Source organism: Pelmatolapia mariae, linkage group LG3_W (genome assembly GCF_036321145.2).
Source record: "Pelmatolapia mariae isolate MD_Pm_ZW linkage group LG3_W, Pm_UMD_F_2, whole genome shotgun sequence".
In the NCBI taxonomy this organism is placed as follows: domain Eukaryota; kingdom Metazoa; phylum Chordata; class Actinopteri; order Cichliformes; family Cichlidae; genus Pelmatolapia; species Pelmatolapia mariae.
In genome coordinates this window covers 76429882-76450502 of record NC_086229.1, presented here as the reverse complement: position 1 = coordinate 76450502, position 20621 = coordinate 76429882, and the positions used below count along the sequence as shown (strand labels likewise).

The following is a 20621-nucleotide window of genomic DNA, read 5'->3' as shown; positions in this document are numbered from 1 at the left end:
TTTTAACTGAGTTGATTTAATCTCCCAAAACTGTTTAATTAAAAAATAAATTAAGTAAAGTTACTTCATACTGTATGACTTAGCCTTTATCTGCATCCCACATCCACACATGTGCAATAACACTAAGTGCAATACTCTTTTTCTGACAAAGTTGTATTTTTACTCAGTTGTATAAAGCATTTGCATTCTATTTTTATCCTATTGTATATTTTATTCTATTTATTCTACTGTATATAGTATTTTATTTTATTCTATTCTGTACAGTTGTGTACAGTATTTTATTCTTATTGTATTCTAATTTTGCTATATAACTTTTGCACTGTTCACTTCCTGCTGTGACAAAACAAATTTTCCACGTGTGGGACTAATACAGGTTATCTTATCTTATCTTATCTTATCTTATCTTATCTTATCTTATCTTATCTTATCTTATCTTATCTTATCTCTCCTCCTGTTTGAAGGTGCAACACCAAAATAAATGGGAGCAAGTCTCTGGGAAGATCTCTCAAAAAGAGCAAAATATATCTGTATCATTCACATGTTTTTAATGTTTGAAGATATTTGTTTGTTTATTATGAGGTTAAAAACTTTGAATTAATTAAAATAAAACCTAACTGACATAAATTTTTTGTAGCAAAGAATCAAATCCTTTTCCAGTCAATGTCATTAAAAAGGTTACTCCAGTAATGAAATTGATAGATGAACACAGATCAGCACCTCTTCAACAAGTTACCTAATTTTGGCATGCATATTTCCATGGGAGGAGAAACAGGTCTGACCTAATGGAGATTCTTCAGGAGGAGACATAGACAAGGGTGATGAAGGGGTGAGAAAGGATGCCATCAGAAACATTAAAGATCTATTTTAGGTTTAGTGGGGTGTTGTATCTGTTTAGGAGCTCTTAGTAACTGTATAATAACTTACAAAGAGTTTCCCTTGCTGTTACAACAACAGGCCTCCATTACTTTACATCTGCCCTCATTACTGTACAAGTTAACTCATTCAGCCAACTAATACTGCCATCTTCTGGTGAAAAAGAATATTACTCTACATCAGGTAAGAGAAAATGGGCTTTGCATCAGTGACACAAAATTGCCTTTGCAACAAAATTCAGAAAGAAATAGGGGGATCACAGTCACAGTAAAACTCATTCAGTTATCAAGTTAATGAATTATTAAATTATTAAACTTAAACAGTTTAATAATTTACAATCTGTAAACTAAACAGTTGGGCTGTCTTCTCTTCAAAGAATGACATAAACTTTTATTAATAAAATCTAAACTTATATTAAAATATTCAGGGCACCACAAGCCACTTACTCAGATTCATGCGTGAGCAGCATTTTATTAGTAAGTCTGGCTCATGTTGTTCAACCAATGGCCAAAATAATGGAATCACCACGTTGAAGATATTCTTTCAGCTTTTTTACTTTGCAAATTAAACAAAGACATGAAACCAAATTGTTTTTGTCAAATAGCTCAATGGTCTGCCTTTGTTCATTTAAACATTTTAAATGAACAATTATGAAAGCAGAGGGTAAAATATTAAACCATAAAAAATATCAGAATTATTACTTTATTGTATATTCTCTGGCTTTTGTGTGCCCTTTATAAAAAAATGTTTGAAACATGGACTTCATCAGCAGCATGACAGATGACTTATTTCTGCTCAGGTACTTATAAACCAACAGACAAGCAGATCTAATTTGAATAGCTAGAAATGTTGCTTTAAAAATAATAGCTTTGGATTAAAGCAATGCATGAAAACAAATCCAGTCCACTATAATAGACCCTTTGGAAATAATAACTCCTGCTTTAGCTGTCACACAGTGAGTGATGTAAAAAAAAAAAAAAACACTGATATCCTTGATGTGTTTTCAGATGACAATGCCTCACATTTTATCTGAACAGCATGCGTTGGGTGTGTTAGAAGATCAAAGATTTCCCAAATTATGTAAAAAGGGTGGATACTATAGTTTGGTTTGAGTCCTTATCATATTTTTAGACTTTTCCAACCTGAATAATTTGTTTGGAAATAATGCTCATTAGCTTTGTTGCAATGAGAAGATTGATACTACTCTAATGTATTGCTACAGGCAGCAGAAAGTGATCTTAGCTTAGTATATCGGCTAGAAGAAAGAGGAAGAAAATACACCAGGTCAAGTTCACCAAATTACCAAAACAACAGTGTAAACAGTGTAAACAGTGTAAACACAGTTATAGAGTCAAGAAACCTTTCCCAGAAGCACAAAGACACAGTATGTTATTTAATGATTCACTGGGCAGAGCAAGGTGTTTTGCTGAGCTAAGCTAAGCAAACAACGCTCTGCTCTAGCTTTCTGTTTGAGTTTTACCAGAAAGACAATTCAATTCTAAAGAAAAGTCTGGTATGAGAGAAGAGTAGAGTCCATGTTGCCTGCTACTTTCTGCGCCACACAGTTATTGATGTTTGTCTGGGAGCCACACCATCACTGCAGGGGATGAAGTATGAGCTTGTCCTCAAGCACACAGGAGTGAGTTTCAGACACACAAAGCAGAACTCTTTCTGACAGCGAGGACAGATGATATTCTTGCAGCCTGTTTTGTCATGCTCCACTATCTCACCACAGGTGGGACAGGCCCGGATGGAGGGACAGGCATCAACCCCCCGAACCTGAGGGAGATTAGTAGTCTTGCAGTTCCTGAGAACTTCGAGTTCGTGGTTTACACAGCCATCATTATCACAGCGGTCTGATCGGGGAGCTCTACCTTTCCACGGCCTCAAACACTGGCAGCAGAACTCGTACGCTTTGTTGTTGTCTGCTGTACAGATTGTGCATCTCACACTCAGGTTAGTCAGGTCCTCTCTCTCCACATAGGTCTTGCAACCAGGACACTGTTGTGAGAAGAATAAAAGGAATAGTTCAAAATTTGATAAGTAAAATGTTCTTTGCTTTCCCCCTAATGTTCACAGATGTGGGCAAAATTCATTACTGAGTGATACTATAGGTATCTCTAGGCTCTCTTTAGGCACTGATAATCTCAAGTTAACAGTGCTCTTGTGCAACATTTATAAAACAGCCATGTCCACCTAGAAGGTTTGCCAGAATTTCTTTGGGGCCAGCTGAAAGACCTCCTCCCTGCTCTTCTTAAAATTCTCCCAAGGCCTCTGCACGGCCTAATCTTTCAAACAAACTATATCTCAACAGCAGGATAAACCGTAGTCCCCTGAGCTGGAAAAGCTTGAATAAACTGAGCCTGCAGCCCCACAAACTTTGCATGCAAAGTAGGGTTTAAAGGCCAGAAGGCCACACCCTGGAAGCTCTCCTTGTAGAGTTTGCTTGTTTCCCTTTAGGTACTCCAACTTCCCCCTACAAACCAAATTCATGCTCATTCATCTATATTTGCATCTTCTTATTTCGATCTATATTTGCTTTGTGGGATCTTCGACTTCCTGTGCATGTCACTTCTGGGAGTTTAAACATAAATTTTCAAGCAGGGAAGTTGAGTTGTCTTGCCCTGTGTCTTCCTGTCTTATGCCTATGTGTTCATGACTGCTGAGTGGATTAGAGACAGTCTTTATAGAAGACTTACTGTTTTCAATTCACAGTACTCTCTGGCTGCCAATTGGGCAATCTTCTCTTCAAAGTAGGCCATCTCTTCAACTGTCAGTGCTGCCAGCCTGCGCACCTCTGGATAGGACCACACTGCACCACACGTCTCGTAGGTGTCCTCATTTAAAGCAGGGCACTTAAATTTGTACTGGCCCTGTAGGGACACAAACGGCTTAATGACCCCTACTGAGGTAGACATTAGAGTGAGAAACCTTTTTTTAAACAACAAAACAAAACAAAACAAAACAAAACAAAACAAAACAAAACAAAACAAAACAAAACAAAACAAAACAAAACAAAACAAAAAATGAGGGTAGTGAAAATGAATGGTAGCCTGCCTGGCAACAAAGAGCTTCATCAAAGTCCCATCAAGCCAGATGAGGATGACAGTTTTTAAAATTAAGGGTGACCCATGTGGCATTTCCATTTGACATGTTTGCTATTTTACAGTAAACATTGGTGATAATTTGGAAAGAAAAAGAAAAAAAAATGAAGACAGAAAGAAACCTGATCCAGCAGACTGCGGCACCATCCGGTGAGAGATTCCGCTGTGACAGCATGACCGCAGGACATCTCTGCTACGAGACTGTCATCACTGGCTGCACAAAACAAAGAGAAAGGACACCAAGTTTAATATCAGCGTCACATACAGTCTATATGTGGCACAAGGAGTTACCGAAATACAGAACATATGTGAGCATCTTCTATATACCCACATAGCAAAATTGATAAGGCCCGGATCTGGCCCACACAATGTGCTTACACATGGCCCACATACCGCAAAGAATGACGGCCCTTTGGTGGCCCAGATCTGGTTTGCCAGAGGTGGCCCACACATGGGCTGGCCCAGACAACGGTTGGCCCAGAACAGTTTCAGCTCTGGCCCCAGATGTCAGCCTAATGTGAACCTTAGTCAAGCCTGTAATAACAACATGTGTCGGAACATAATAGTGCAAAAGTAACATGACGAAACTCTGTTCAGACAGTGAAAGGACTGATTGTTATATAGCACTTTTTTACTCTCCCAGACTAAAAAGAGACAAAGTGCTCTATACAACATGCTACATTCACCCACTTTCTCTAAACTGAGTGCTTCCTAACTAAATTCACACACATTCACACTCCTGACATGCAAACTGGAGGAACCAGGGATCGAACCACTAACCTTGCGATCAGTAGGTGACCTGCTCTACCTCCTGAGCTACAGCCACCCGGTGGTAAACATGAGTAAACCCTCACTAGGTTTTAGATAAAGTGTACACTCACAAACCTGTCAAACCTGCATTTGAAACATTGGCTACCATAGCAGTATAGTATTGCAGCATGGCATTTGGGTCTTCTAACTAAAATAGGAACATAAATAGTGCCATAATTGCCAGACCTGGCCCACATCTGGTTGACATACACCCTGCCATGACACCGGTCAGTCAGAAGTGCCAGCTTGATGCCGGATCTGGGCCAGACCTGGTTTTTATGAGCCTGGGACACATATACCGAACCACAATCGGGCCAGATGTGGCATGCCATCACATAAACAGTGCCAGGCCTGGCCCATATCTGGATGACATACCACTTACCACGCCAGAAGTCAGCCTTGACACCAGATCCGGGCCAGACCTATCTGCTATGTGGGTATAGCCTGCACCGGCATAACAAGTGCATATAACTGCTTTAGTTGGCTTAATTGGTAATATAACAAGGATACAAACAACAGGTAAAAGTACAAACCGTGTATTTTAAACATATTTTAATTCTTACATAATGGATCCAGCTCATCCCTCCTGTTGACAAATGTCAGCGTAGTATCTTTGGGGTCGTATCTCTTGTCATCCTGATCTTGTGTCGTCATTTTGGTTCAGAGGAGGAGGTCTGCTCTCTGTCCACAAACTTGGTCTTAATTTAAACACTACAAATGAAATTAGCACCGAGCTCCCTGCTCTGTCTTCCTCTTTTAAAGCACCAAGATTCAGCAGCCTGTTTAACTTTCAGTTTCTCCACCACACTTACAACAAATCACATGGTGCAGGCTTGCATTATCTTCAAATATATTCGCACTATGTGTACAATTAATCCTTACAGCTTTAAGTAGCCTCCCATAGAATATGAATATTAATTCTGGTAGTAGAAAAGAGTCGTGCTTGGCTTAAAAAAAAAGACCCCGATTAATGTCAATATTCTATAAACAAACGCTCCCTGGTCACATGACAAACAAAGGTGAAACTCACCCCCTGATAATAAACATTTTTAAACAGTTTTACGCAGACGGAGAAGCAGAGATACCACCTTCAAAACACTAAAAAATAAATAAAAATAATTAGAAGATGAAGAATTTTAAGCGAAAGTGAAAGAATTTATCTGCTCTCTGACGTCAAATCTTAAAGCCAAACAGCTGTTCGCACTGGCATATCAGTGACAGAGACTTTAGGAGCGCAACAGGTCGCACTTAAAAGCAAAATGGGAAAAATCTACCAGGTTGTGGTTCATGGACTAAGGGGTCAGAAGATGATGGTGGACCTGTGCAACACCGAGGAGCAGTTTAAGAGCATGACAGTGAAACAGCTCAAGGAAAAATTGGCGCAGAAGCTTCCGGAGACCGCAGGTAAGACAGTAGATAATAAAACGTATGTATGATTGTATGTATGTATGCTTTTATGCTATGTATGCTTTTATGATGCTGATTAATTCAAAGGCATATTTACTGTAATGAGATTCTTCATATAAAGTAGGAATCCGAAAGTAAAACACTCAGCAGCTTGAAGTGAAAGTAAGGAAGTGGCCACGATAAATAATGGTTTGATGAAAGTGCATTACAGTATTACAGATACTTTCGTGTGTCTGTGCGCGTGTGATTTTAAAATGTTATTGTCAATAGAAACTGAGTGAAGTAAATACTGAAGCCCAAATTGAAAGTTAAGCTAGCCCAAGAACAGTGAGCTTAACGTCAGACTGCTCAAGTTCATGTAATTATTTGTGGTTGTAGTTGAAGAGTTTTGAGGGAAAACAATCTTTTCTTAAGTCTTATACACATTTTAATCAATATGATAAATGTAGCGTGTGTGTGTTTGTGCGTGTCTGCAGGAGAGGAGGCTCTACGGCTGATATTCACAGATAAGATGCTGGATGGAGACGACACCCTTCTGTCTGACTATGGAATCCAGCACATGTCCGTCATCCACATGGTGATGAAGGTTCCTGGAGGACTGAAAGCTTGACTAAGATCATCTCCACCTGTCGTACCAATACTGCTGCTACTTTCTGTGATGCTTCATAAAACCTCTTGACACTGTTTACATGAAATGTAAATGGTACACTTTCTATACTGTTTTACTGTTTAATGACAGTGATCGTTTAACTGATCATCCTTTATTCCAAATGAAACACCAGTCTGTGTTGTTCTAAAAAAAATAAAAATAAAAACTTTTTTCAAGTTATTTTCTTTGTTTCTTTTTTTTTTTTTTTAAAGAAATCTATTTAAATGTTTTTTCAGTTACCATTTAGTCTCACGGTTGTGTAGACGGCCACAAAATATTTAAAGCTTGGTCATACTTCCTTTGAGTAATTATAGGAAATTGGGAATGACACTGGGCACCTTTTGATTTTAAGTTTTAATATTTTAGTTATAGGTACAACATATTGTTTAAAAAGTCTATTTTATTTATTTCAGTTCTCTAAAATGGTTTACATAGTTGGTTTAGTTTCAGTTAGATTTTTATAGCCATGTTCTCCTAAGTGCTTCATCTACAAAAATGTGTCCAATTCTTAGGACACATTTTCAAAGCATATTCAACAGTAAATCACAAGTTTGTCACTAATGTCTTTTCATAAATAGTTTAGCTGCTGAAGATCCAGCTGCATGTTATGACTAATGAGACTGAATCTGAGCACAGACTATCATGAATCCCACAAAGTTAAGAAAGAGGTAGTGACCTACCTCAAAATGAAGAACTAAAATGATCCATTAGGACTGCAGGACTGCAGATTTACTCAATGTGGAAAGGTGTTTTGAAGCCAGCAGATTCCAAGATCTTCATTTCAAACAAGAACAGAACGCAGTATTACATACGCACTTTACCAACGTCTAGAAAAAGACTCAAATTGTCATGCTCAAATGAGAGGAAATTGGGTATAATGTTCAAGAAAAACCCAGGAACCGTCATGCCACTGATGTATAACTGCTGTTACTGTCCACAGTGAAGACGGTTATTCATCTCTGTGGACTGAGAAGCTGCTGACCAAGAAAGAAGCCCCTGATCTACCTTCCTTTGACTGAAATTCGCAGCTCCTCACATGTTAAGCCAAATGCAATCAGGAAAAAAGTTTTATGGTCAAACGAGACAAAGATTGAACTATTTGGCCACAAAAACAGGAAGGTAAGGTTTCTCAAATTTTGGGGGGAATTTTTTTTTATCAGTTTACTTTAAAGTTACAGTGGGATAGACACACCAATTTCACCATCCAGTGGAAGATACGTGTGATACTGTTGAGTACTTTGAGAGTTTATGAGGATTATGTGATCAAGGCATTTTGTTCTCTGCAAAAAAAAAAGGGAAATTACCCAGCTATGGTGTTTGGTATGTTACCATTGCAACCTGTTGCTTCACATCCTGTTTGTCTTAATAAAAAAGTATTTTGAAGTAATCTGTCAATCCAAGCTGTGAGTGGTGAATAAGGAACTTCACACAGATAGCATTACCACAAAAGGGCAAAGGTTTACTTCAACTGCAGTACAATAAACCCATTATTTGACAAATAAAGCTGGACTGTTAGCAGTAATAGTTTAAAATTACGGTTGTTCTGTGGTCCTGTAACCTTTTATTGCTGCAAAGAAAGCATTTTAAAAAATCTACTAATATATCTTGTTAAAGTCTTATTCAGTTCAAGGTCAGACGTAGCTGCATATCATTGCCATAAAAACAAATGATGACTAATAAATCACTTGACCACTTGAAAATCAAAAAAAGATTTTCTAAAATAAGACTTTGTTACTGAAAATAAAAAACTAATCCTGCAAGGTATTATCAGTTTGAATCACAAGGTTACAGGCAGACGTATTTATAGTTTTAATGACATGTTTCCGGGTACAGCAAATTCTTTGGCATGATATGATCTCAGCTGAGGCTAAAGCAGTAAAAGAAGGTGTGGGAGAAACACCACATCATTAGGGACATTTTTTAAATTCACCATTCTCGCTATGTGTTGATAGACCTCTCTGCATTGAATCATACTTGTTATTAGTCTCTGGCTCTCTTCCATAGCATGTCTTTTATCCTGTCTTCCCTCTCTCACCCAACCGGTCGCGGCAGATGGCCACCCCTCCCTGAGCCTGGTTCTGCCGGAGGTTTCTTTCTGTTAAAAGGGAAATTCTTTCTTCCCACTGTCACCAAGTGCTTGCTAATAGGGGGTTCATTTGATTGTTGGGTTCTTCTCTGTATGTATTATTGTAGGATCTACCTTACAATATAATGTGCCTTGAGGTGAATGTTGTTGTGATATGGCACTATATAAATAAAACGGAATTGAAATTAAATTGAATTGAACAATATAGGTTGTTGTAAACCACATTAGTAGCTCGAAAGGGCTACAAAAAGTAGGCTTACAACCATGTGCAAAATTCACAGGGGCAAGTTTACCACTGTATTGCATGGCCTCTTCTTTTAACAACAAAATTGTGACATTTGGAAAATGAGGAGACCAAGTATTGCCATTTTAAAATTTTGCTTAGTGCAGGATTTTAGCTGCTCAAGTGTTTGGACTCTCATTACCTGTACTATATGTACTGTATTTTATAATGCTCCAAATGCTTTCAGTGGGTAGCAAAACTGGAATGTAGGGAAAACACACAGGAAAAGGTGATAATAACCTGGTCAAGAGAATGTCATGAATGGATGGATATAGTTGGCGGGCTTTAATAACCTGTAGTACCTTGCTAAAGCACAACACTAGCCTATTTAGTTTAGATTCTGAGCTACCCTTAAATATCAACAACTGACTGGTGCCAGGGGTAACAGAGGACTCTTTGTGAAGTTATGAGCATTCAAGTGCCAGTTGGTGTGTGTTAGAGAGTAGACCAAGAATGAAGACTGCATACTATATGAATGTACAGTTGTGTACTGTATTTATTCTTATTTTATTTTATTCTAATTGTCCTTCATAACTTTTGCACTGTCCACTTCCTGCTGTGACAAAACAAATTTCCCACGTGTGGGACTAATAAAGGTTATCTTATCTTATCTTAAATAAATAAATAAACAAATACAAAACAACCATTTATAATATAGGGCCCTAGGCCCTATTCCAGGAAGTATGTTCAATAAACCTTGAGTTTAAAAATGATCTCAGAGTTGATTATCTCTGAGATCAGCAACTCCGAGTTTGCTGTTCCAAAACAACAATTTCAGTATGGTCACCCTAAGTTTAGGGTACGCCTTAGCAGAGAAAGAAAGCCATCATCAATTGAGCCCCAATAATAAAATGCACCATGGCAATAGGTAAATAAAGAAGAGTGTTTTTAATCAGTTTTGGTCAATGTATCATCATCATAGACAGAATAAAGCTTTATTAATATATATATATATATATATATATATATATATATATAACCTGATAGGACAGCATTTAGATGACAGAAAGTGAAGATCAAATGTGGAGAGAAAGATCAGACAAAGGGTCTATCAGATTAGTTACCCAGACCGCTACAGACTCCATGTGGATCCACACGCTCAACTCAGTTTTTTTGTTTGCCAATTACATTTTTTAAATTTCAATAAATCCAGTTCTGGGTCAACCCACTGTGACTTTTAGGTGATTTTCAGTGAAAAATATGTTTAGGTTCAGTCTCTGAATCTTTTGACATCATTTAATGACTGAATCTCAGTCTGTGAACACATGTCAGCATGAAATGGAATCAGATTGCAACCAGACTGTCTGCAGCTGTTTTTAAAACTTCAATTAAAATACATTTAGTTCTGTTTTAGAATTTTAGTTATTTCAGCCTCATCTTTACTTAAAAGCTTCACATCATTTCCAAGATGCAATTGTGACAGACATTTTTTCATCAGAAATGATTGATCATTGATGAGTGTGTAACATATAGTACATGTTTGCAGTGCAAGGAAACTGATAGTCTGACAGCCACAGTAATGTCCACAGTGTCACAGAATTAGAAAATGGAGACTACCGATTTTACTCTGAGCTGATAATAAATCTGTCATGTAATCACTGTCTCTGTCCTTACATTTTGATAACTTAATAGCTGTAAAAGTCTTCATGTTAAGTACAGAAAATAGCAAACTAACATTTAAATGGGATTTAAGTGTTTGTAAAAATTTTAACTTTTCCAAATAAATTTGGTCTGCATGGACTTTGATAGTTTTTACATTTTTATTTTACTTTATGAATGAGGAAAAGAATCAGCATTAGTCAGCTGGTTCAGCTGCAACAGTATATGGAAGAGTCAGAAACTCGTGAGTTTATTGAAAAAAACCTGCCAGCAAGCAGGTTTGGATTGAGTCTGAGTCTGTTAACTTTAACTCTGAGTCAGTTGCTGGGTAAATCAAAAAATGACTTAATTAATTTAAGGTAATAAAACATTTTGGTTGCCATCGCTGTTTCCTGAAATCTATTATCGTTATGTTCACAAAATAAATATTTTGTCAATCATTCAATTACACATGTTATTACTGTTATATGTTATTATTTTACAAGGGTCACAACTTAAAAAACAAAAAAACAAACAAACAAACAAAAAAACTTTTAAAAAGCAAGTTTGGATCTATGAGCTTGAAAGGTGATGATAGTAAGAATTTGCTATTTGAAAATACAGCTTGGGAAATAGTCTGTTATTCTCAAAGTTGATAGTTCAATGCTCAGTTTGCCTTACACACAAGACTTGGTGTGACACCATTACACCAAACACCCAACCTTGCATGGTAGCTCATTAATCAATGTGCTCAAGGGAGTGTGCATACAATTAGGTCTGTTAATATTTGGACAGAAACAAAGCATGTGGCACATATTAAAGAGCTGAAACTCCTAAACCCTTCATCCAATTTTAATGCGGATACCCTCAGATGAAAGCTGAGAGTCTACACATTATCTCCATGTCCATTATATAGCTATAATTAGAATATGTTTCTGTAAACAGGTAAAAAACAAACAAACCAAAAAACCAAAAAACTCATTGTGCAAATATGTATGGACCTAACTGTTTGTGTACATACATATGGCTGAGTGTGGGAAATGATTTCCCACACTCACTGAATGCACCATTTCAACTGACGTGGTAAGAAGTGAAAGGGAAAGTATTCTGAGTGAAATTGGGTTGAAGCCAGAAACAGTCTCTATTCTAACTTTACTTCAAATGATCTGAGGAAAATTCTTAAAACTGATAATTTTACAGTTGAAGGTAGACTTGCATGTTTTTGTCCTCACATTGTATTTCCGAAATAGGCAATCGCAATTATTAGCTAACATTTCGAGATCATAAGAACCTATTGAAAATGAATTCTCGACGGTCACCCAAGAACACCTCTGCCTCTCAGGGTAAGCTATTGCATTCAAATCAGAACGTGTCACGAGCACCCTTTTGTTGTTGTGTCATTGCTGTTGTTGTGTGTTCATTATAGAGAATCATTTTTCTAGTGCTTTTCAGAACCCCTTAAATTCAGCTCGGAAAACAGGCCGTTGCAACATTGATTACTTTCGTCATAGTATTATCATTGTTAATTCACAGCAAGAAGGTCTTGAGTTCGGTTTCACCAACTGGCTGGGGTCTGTCTGTGTGGTGTTTATGTGTTAGCGTGAGTTTTCCGGCTTTCTCCCACAGTCCAAAGACATGCAGTTAGCGGGGTTAGGTTATTTTTCTAATTCTAAATTGTTGCAGCGTGAATAGTTGTCTGTTTCTGTGTGTTAGCCAGCGTTAGGCAGGGGACATGTTCAGGGGTGTACCCTGCCTCTCTCCTAGCCTATCTGGTATTACAATCCCCCTCCCCACCCCCGCGACCCTGAGAATGATAGGTGGGGGAGAATGGATGGATGGATGGATCTTCCACCAAGCTGCTCTATCATAAAGTTTGCCCTGACATGTGCTGTGAATTTTGGGACCTTAGACACGTTTTTAAATTTACTTTATAAACTGACTAAATAAATGACAAATGCAACACCATTTGACAACAAGACAAATTTTGCAAATTAGATATTGTATTGCTAAGCCGAAAATTCTAGTGTTGTATTCTCATAATAATTTAAAATGTTATATATTCATTATGTTTTCCATGATGTTACTGAATGTACAAATCAAAATATACAAACCTAAAAGGTTCTAAATATTTTCTGACTACTTTCTATGTTGGTAGGTAATTTATGATGCACACTAATTTTCTAATTTTGCAATTTACAGAGGCTAATATTACGCACCATGGACTGATAAACCACGGAGCAACATGTTATTTGAACAGTGTGCTGCAGGTGCTGTTCAGGACCAAAGACTTCAGAGAAGCTGTGACAAGGTCTGTTGTTGTCGAGCTTTAAGCATGATTCTGTATTTAGTTGAAAGCAGCTAAACAGTGTATTTTTCACTTATTGACACTTTGTTTTTGTTTAGGTTCAGCGAAGGAAATGCTCACACTAAGTTTATTGATCATCATCTGAAAGTCTTATTTGATGATTTACTGAAAGATGCAGCAAACACATATAAAATAATACAGAAGCTGGGTATTGACAATGGTACAGTATGCTAACACAGAACAACAAAAAAAATTTGAATAGTCTAAATGTTTTGTATTTGTAATTGTGACATTTGATCACATTACATGAAGTTTTGAAGTTGTTTCCTGATGTGATCTGCCTCTTGTGCACGAGAAGTTCTTTTAAAAACGAAATATTTTCTGTCATTATAATTATGCAGTATTATTGAATATGTTTGTTGATGAGATGCATATTTGTCTCTTCACCCAGTGCATGAACAGCGTGATGCTGCAGAGTACTTTGAGAGGGTTTTGAGAATGACCAGTCCCGAGGCATCAGATGTAAGGTTTTTGTCAATAGTAAAGGGTATCTATATTTTGGTTGGAAAATTATTACTAATACATTTTTATACATTTATTTCAGATATTCCATGGCCTGCTGGCAAACCAAATAGCCTGTTCTAAAGGTCATAAAGAGACAGACAGAGCTGCACCCTTTTGGCATCTTCCTCTTTCATTGGTGAATTCATGCAGTAAAGACTACAGTGTGGTAAGAATTTGAAGAAGAAGCAAACCTTTCAGCCTGTTTCCGTTGCCAGGATGAGTTCACATACTTCTGCCCCAACAAATGTATAATACTGAATAAGCTTTGCCAAATAGTGAATGTTCAACATTTTAGGTTTAATTTGCAAAAAAGATGAAGAAAAATAATTCAGCAGCCACAGTGATCCTATTTGTTAAGAGTATTTATTTATGTAGTGTTGTAGGTGTAACATTTAGCATCCCACTAGCACTGTAACAATAACAATAATAACTGAACTGCAGCTTCATGTTTTCCTCTTCAGACACAGGTTATCCAAACAAATCCAGGTCATCTTGTAGTGGAAAGTGTGGACTCAAAATGTAGAACATGAGAGAACTGATAACAGAAAACAAAGTTATTTGGGGTGTAGAAGAAGGCTAACTGGTAGCTGAAGACTGAGATTTGCCTAAGTATCTTGAGTCTTAATCCAGAATAAACAAACTAAAAAGAAAGAAAGAAAGAAAAACAGTGTCATGGTCTGCATGATTTGTATGTGGAGGATCCAAACGCAGACTCTCAGGCAGGCAAAGGTTAGTTTAAAACAATATATTTATTTCATTCATTTTAGACAGTTGGTAGTAATAGAAAGGGTAAGCATAAGTCCAGAAAGGTGACTACACACACACCAGGAATGAGAAGTGCTAGGAGGACAAGGACAAGGGAAGACAGCAAATATGAATACACAGTACAGCAATTACTGGAAGAGGAGACAGCTGGGGAGAATACGACATTGCTGAATTTAATCACAAAGGATGAGACAAGTAAGCAAAATTAAAAGCAAAGCACAAAGAACAACCAACTCGCGTAAAGTAGGAATTGCAAAAACTGGGAAAACCCAGACACATAAATGTAGTAAATACAGAAGACACAAGAGAATGAGACACTGAGGTAAGAACTGAATTCTAAAACAACTGAGAAATAGGAATAAAACTGAATACAGTAAATAATTCACAAAGTAAATAAACATAGCGCAAAAAGTAAGGACATTTCTTTTTTTGGTTGATAATTTCTTTGTTAAAACAAAGTTTCTTGGCAATGAATCTCATTAACCAAAATAAACACATTAGCTGACAAATGCTGGTTGAAGAATGGGGTGCCATCCCACAACGGTGTGTGACCAAGCTGGTGAACAGCATGAGGAGGAAGTGCCAGGCTTAGTCCAGAGTGTGGAGAACTAATCTGAGCAAATAAACAGTGAAATTTAGAGCCAAAAAGCCCAGTTGAAAAGTTTCGGGCCTGAGAAGGTGATGCTGTAGACTGAGGTGTAGCAGTGTGGATGAGAGGCTGCAGGTTTAGTGATTGGAGGCAGATGTGGACAAGATGGTAAACTTTGACTGTCCTACTTTTACAGCAATTATTTAAAAGTGTGTTTCTTGTGTTTTTGTAGCCAGCTGTGAGGTCAGTTTTAAAATGCAGGCCATCAGCTGTTCAGTATGATTCACTGTGCGCACTCTGTTTTTATACCTTGTTTGTTTTAGTCTACATGAAAAAGTCCACAAAATTAAAAGAAAAAACCCAGGACTATGACACTAGTAATAAATGTTTTACATGTCATAATTAAATCCTGCTTCCACTTAGTGCTACTTCACATACTGTATCATTTAATTTCAATATTTATCATTTTACAACTGATAGGTCTGTCTAGCACAAACCTATTTGCCGGAACGTTCAAGACAATTCTACTACACAGTAAAGCAAGACATAGGTCGGCAAAGTTCTTTGTATTGCTCGTGCACGAGGGAGACCCGACTGAAGTCGAGTGTTGTTCCTCCCACTTGACCTCCGTCGGACTCTCAGCCAGGTTCCCTGTAGAGCTCCTTTTATTGTGGTTACATGAATATGCATAGGTTCATTAACATATGACATCTTACATAGGCGCACATGTGAACAAACAGTACCTTGTCTGTGTGTCATGTAGGCATGTGTGTGTGTGTGTGTGTGTGTGTGTGTGGGGGGGGGGGGGGGGGGGGGTGTCAAGATGTGACCCTTTGAACGACTCCCCAAAGCGGCTGCCAGAAGTCCAGCGGTCCACCTAAACAACAGGCACTTATACTTAAACAGATACAGAGTAGGTGTCCTCCTATAGTGTAAATCAGTAAGAGAAGGTACGACCTCTCTCATGACCTTAAGATGTGTGTGCATGCCAGAGTGCTCTGGGAGGCAATTAGAACCTAAAAACTTTAAAATATTTTCTATCACTTTGGAATAGTTACATTTAATAGGCATTCTTTGAAGTTGGGATAATATGGTTCATTTTAATTGTGAGTATTCCAGAAATTGTGAATTTCTGATACTGAACTGAACTGAATTCATCTATCTGGTTGTTATGTGATGACATATAAATTTTGCTTCTGGGTCCAAACTCCTAATTTGTTCATAAAGGCTGCTGGCTTTTTTATGTATTGTAATGCTTTGCATCTTCTTTTATTTATAGGCCTTGATTGATCTATTATTGCACTGGAACTTATCATGTAAGAATTTTGACCAAGGCTTTTAACCATTCTGTTTCTAACGTTATAGTCAGTATTTGGTTATGACAAAGTTAAAAGCTGTGTTTTAATTTTTTTTTAAATAAATTCTCTGTGTAGAACATCAACAAGAGAGATCCTTGCATCTAAAGCTGTCAGTTTTCTGGTCTATGGATGAAAGAGTTTCACTGACCACAGGAGAAAGGTTTTATCATTTTGTCTGGTTAGGTGAATCTGTAAATCACTCTGGTGTACACAGGCATTTTTAAGAAGGTGTCAAGCTTGTTGTAGGTTTGTGGTTTCGCTAGTTAACTAAACATGATATACCATGTTCTGATTGAGAGTTTTCTGGAAAAAAATAAAACGTACAGCTCTGCTATCACTTCCAACATAATTGAAGACAGAAAACTACACAGCAGTGACATTTGTAGGGTTACTAAAGTTGGGCTAGCTGGTATATAATGCTGTGCTACGTGATCGCTAGAGACACAGCTATGTTAGCATAACATAAACACAGTGAAGCTAGAGGATGAATGCTAACTTTTTTCCACTCGATAAAAGTTCCCAATGGTTTTTGACAAATGCAATTGCATGCATAGATGCTGTAAACGGACCAAACTTCAGTCAGGAAAACAACTGAGATAATCCATCCACAATACGAGGTTAGTCATTAATATAAGATAAGATAACCTTTATTAGTCCCACACGTGGGAAATTTGTTTTGTTACAGCAAAAAGTGAACAGTGCAAAGTTACATAGCAAAAATTCTTAAAATTATAAGGCTGTAGAGGTAAACAGCAAGGCTGGCACTGGCAGTCAGAAAAAGCTGCAGACAACTTGGGCTCCGTTGATTGTGGGGTGCTCCTAGAGGAAAATGCAGAATCCATCAACCCGGTGGTAGGTGGGCGGCCGCGGCGAGGGACCTGGGCCAGAACCACCTGATCATCTTGCAGAACATGTGCAGGCTTAAGTCTGTCAACAGAGACAACCTCCTGCCGACCTCTAAAGTCCAAAAGGAAATGTTTTAGGCCCGGTTTAATAACCCTGTACAGCCCATCATATGGTGGGCACAATGGAGTTCTATGGGCATCGTACCTGACAAAAACAAAACGAGAAGAGCCCAACGAACTCGGAACAAAAGTGTCAGGCAGGCAGTGGTGCACAGGGCCAGGAACAGAAAATGAGTCTCTTGAGGGGCGAAGAGGCAGCACAGAAGTATCGAAACATGGGGGGAGGGCTCTCAGGTAAGAATTCCCCGGGGACCCGGAGGGGCTGGCCGAGGACCAGTTAAGCCGGGGAAGCCCCGAGGTCTGCGCAATCCCAGCAAAACCCACGGAAGACGGTCAACCCAGTTACCACCTGTTAAGGAAGTCCGGAGCGCGGCCTTGAGTGACCGGTGAAACAGTTCGCACATCCCGTTAGCTTTCGGGTGGTATGCTGTGGTGTGGTGGACTGTGACCCCCAGGCCACCAGCCATGGCAGACCAAAGCTCCAAAACGAACTGGGGGCCCCTGTCTGAGGTAATGTCAGCAGGGGGACCGAAACGCGAAACCCACGTAGACAAAAATGCCCTGGCCACTGCCTCTGCTGTCGTGAACACCAGGGGTACTGCCCCTGGCCAGCTGGTCGTGCGGTCCACCACAGTTAAAAGGTGCGTGCAACCCTGTGACTGTGGCAGGGGACCAACCAGATCCACATGCATGTGATTGAAATGCCTACCGGAGACACAGAAAAGGTTCGAGGGGTGCCTGTAGATCTTCGAGCGTTGGCATGGGATACAAGCCGCTGCAGAGTCTTTCACCAATTTGCGAAGGCCCGGCCAAACGAACCTGGTGCTGACCAGCTTGACCGAGGCCCGGACGCTCGGATGAGAGAGGACATGTAATGAAGAAGCAGCCCCTTGAGGGCGGCGTATTTCCCTTGGGCGGGTGGGTTCCGAAGGAGGGTCATCGCGCGACGGGTGGCTAGTGGGTCGAGCGAGACCACCACATGGTGATACTTCGTGTCGCCAGCCAAGATGCTGCGAAGGGCGAACTGAGCCTCCATGTGCACGAACCACGACGGGGGATCGTGGAGCCAAAACTCCGGCAGCTTCAGCGCCACAGCAAATGCAGCTGCAGCAGGAGGCGAAAGACCGGCGCCCGCTGATGCATCCAAAGCGGAGCCGGCATCATCCTTGACCTGTAGCATGTTCGAGTCTGGGGTCACCAATGTGGAGGTAAACAGACGACACGGAGCTATTATTTCTCACCCCTGCTTTATTCCTCTTCTCACATCAACTGAGCATATCGCGCCCACAAAACACAGCAACACACTTCCTCAACACTGGGTGTGAGTAGAGCCCTCTAGTGGTCCGCCACAAGGCGTTTAATGTGCCTTATAATCCGGTGCGTCTTATGGTCCAAAAAAAATACAGTAGATTTGATTTGATTCGATTTGAATCGGGGAAATTTTGCCTCAGACAGTCAGAAATATTATAATTTTGTTTACTTATCAGTACATATGAATATGTTTATATTTATAAAAAGAAAGCTGCCGCTTGTGAGACTTTATCAAAGGTGTAAGCAACACAGCAGATGCCTTTATGTCAAAGTAACTGAGGATAAAAAACACAGAAAAACATGGAGATTTTCCTGGCCTGGCTTTTTATAGCAGATAACCTTAAAAATATTCTGCAATAGAACAAAAACTGTAGAAAACCATGAATCAACAAATGAACATTACCTGATGCTGCTAAAGTGAAGCAGAGCAATGTTACAGAGGTTTTTGTTAGAGACACAGCTAAGCATTTTGCAATTTTGCATAATTTTAAAAAGTTTAAATTTCTTTAGTATTGAACAACAGAAATGCGGCTTTCTTGTCCAAAGTCATTTAAGTAAAATAAAATTAAATTAAATTAAATTTAAAAAAAAAACAGCGGCCAACAGCGCTGTACATAATGGTAGACCGGTGGGTAATAAGCATGTGAATGGAAAACTGTTCTTGAAGTACACTGAGAGAGAGAGAGAGAGAGCTGTGCATGAAGTGTGATTTTATTGTGGTGGAGGCAAAACAGCAAGTAAGAGGGATTTTGTGATGCTGTTTATGTGAATCGTAGTTTGGATCTTCTTTTGTTGCTGGTTCAGTCACCTTTGGTTGGAGAGAGATGAAACTTGCAGCTTCAGAATCTAGCGCAAAAAAGAGATGTAAGCACAAAGAGCGGACCCGCGGATACATCAAAATGAGTGAGCTGTCGGCTTTCAGCCCCGACGGCGTGCCCGTGTACGTGCTGTCAGGTGAGAAAGCAACAGGTCCGCGCTTTGTGTTTACTTCTTTGTGCAGAATACATGTGCCTGCTCTCATTTACTGTTTTAGCTGTTTGGTTGTTGTCGGATTTTTGTGAGGTTTAACCTGAGATTCTGGCGTTTCGGGCAAAATACATTTATATTTAAAAAATCGATTCAGGATTTTAATGAATTGATATCACTTTATTCAAGCTAGAATCGAATTTAATCAAAAAATCGATAATCAAAACCCACCCCTAATGGAGTATTTGTGCCATTGTTATGGGCCATTCAGTCTCTGTATTTGCTCCTGCAGTGAGAGGTTGGTACATATTACTGGCAGTAAATCGGAGAGTGGGTCCTACTTACAGGTGGGTTTTAAACTCCACCAAGGCTTTTCTAGGTCACTGATTCTATTCATTTTTCAGTTGATAATTTATACTTTATCAAAGGCTCTTATAAATAACATGAGTGCATTTTTCAGGTAAACGGCATTGAGGAGTTTTTCAGAACTACAGAGTTAACTGGAGAAAACCAGATGTACTGTGACGAGTGCAATAAAAAAGTCGATGCTGCTATTGTAAGTAAAGGCTTGTTTCTAGTTTATAGACATGAAATTATAACATAATGACAATAATTGGGGGCCCATATTTTTCATTTAGACAGATGTGATCAAGAATCATCCAGATGTGTTAATTCTGCTGCTAAAGAGGTTTGAGTTCAGCTATCAGTGCATGTCATATGTCAAAATCAACTGTTCTGTGGAGATCCCCTCCACCCTACAGATCCCAAAGGTATCTATAAAGTATATTTAATTATTGAATCATAATCCTTTTTTCCCCTCATTCTGATGTTTGTATTTTTTTCATTGGGGACCAGAATGAGACATATGAACTGTATGCAGTTGTGGATCATTTTGGTGATCTAAGAGGTGGACATTACACTGCAACAGTAAAGATCCAGGAGGAACATGGAGACAGGTGGTATAACTTTGATGATACCACAGTCACTTTGGTAAGACTTTTTTCACAG

General features: G+C 38.9%; 2 protein-coding genes across 2 annotated transcripts; one reads left to right on the top strand and one right to left on the bottom strand.

Moving 5' to 3' along the window:
- Positions 1-2399: 2399 nt before the first annotated feature.
- Positions 2400-5581, bottom strand: LOC134618561 (E3 ubiquitin-protein ligase DDB_G0292642-like). Its single transcript, XM_063464021.1, has 4 exons — positions 5351-5581; positions 4100-4191; positions 3573-3746; positions 2400-2874 (listed from the first exon to the last, which is right to left on the bottom strand). The coding sequence occupies exons 1-4, from the start codon at positions 5439-5441 to the stop codon at positions 2419-2421; spliced, it is 813 nt and encodes a 270-aa protein (XP_063320091.1). The 5' UTR covers positions 5442-5581; the 3' UTR covers positions 2400-2418.
- Positions 5582-5971: 390 nt separating this feature from the next.
- Positions 5972-6949, top strand: zgc:194655 (uncharacterized protein LOC794380 homolog). The gene is made up of 2 exons (XM_063464008.1): positions 5972-6191; positions 6671-6949. The coding sequence occupies exons 1-2, from the start codon at positions 6047-6049 to the stop codon at positions 6802-6804; spliced, it is 279 nt and encodes a 92-aa protein (XP_063320078.1). The 5' UTR covers positions 5972-6046; the 3' UTR covers positions 6805-6949.
- The last annotated feature ends 13672 nt before the right edge of the window (positions 6950-20621 follow it).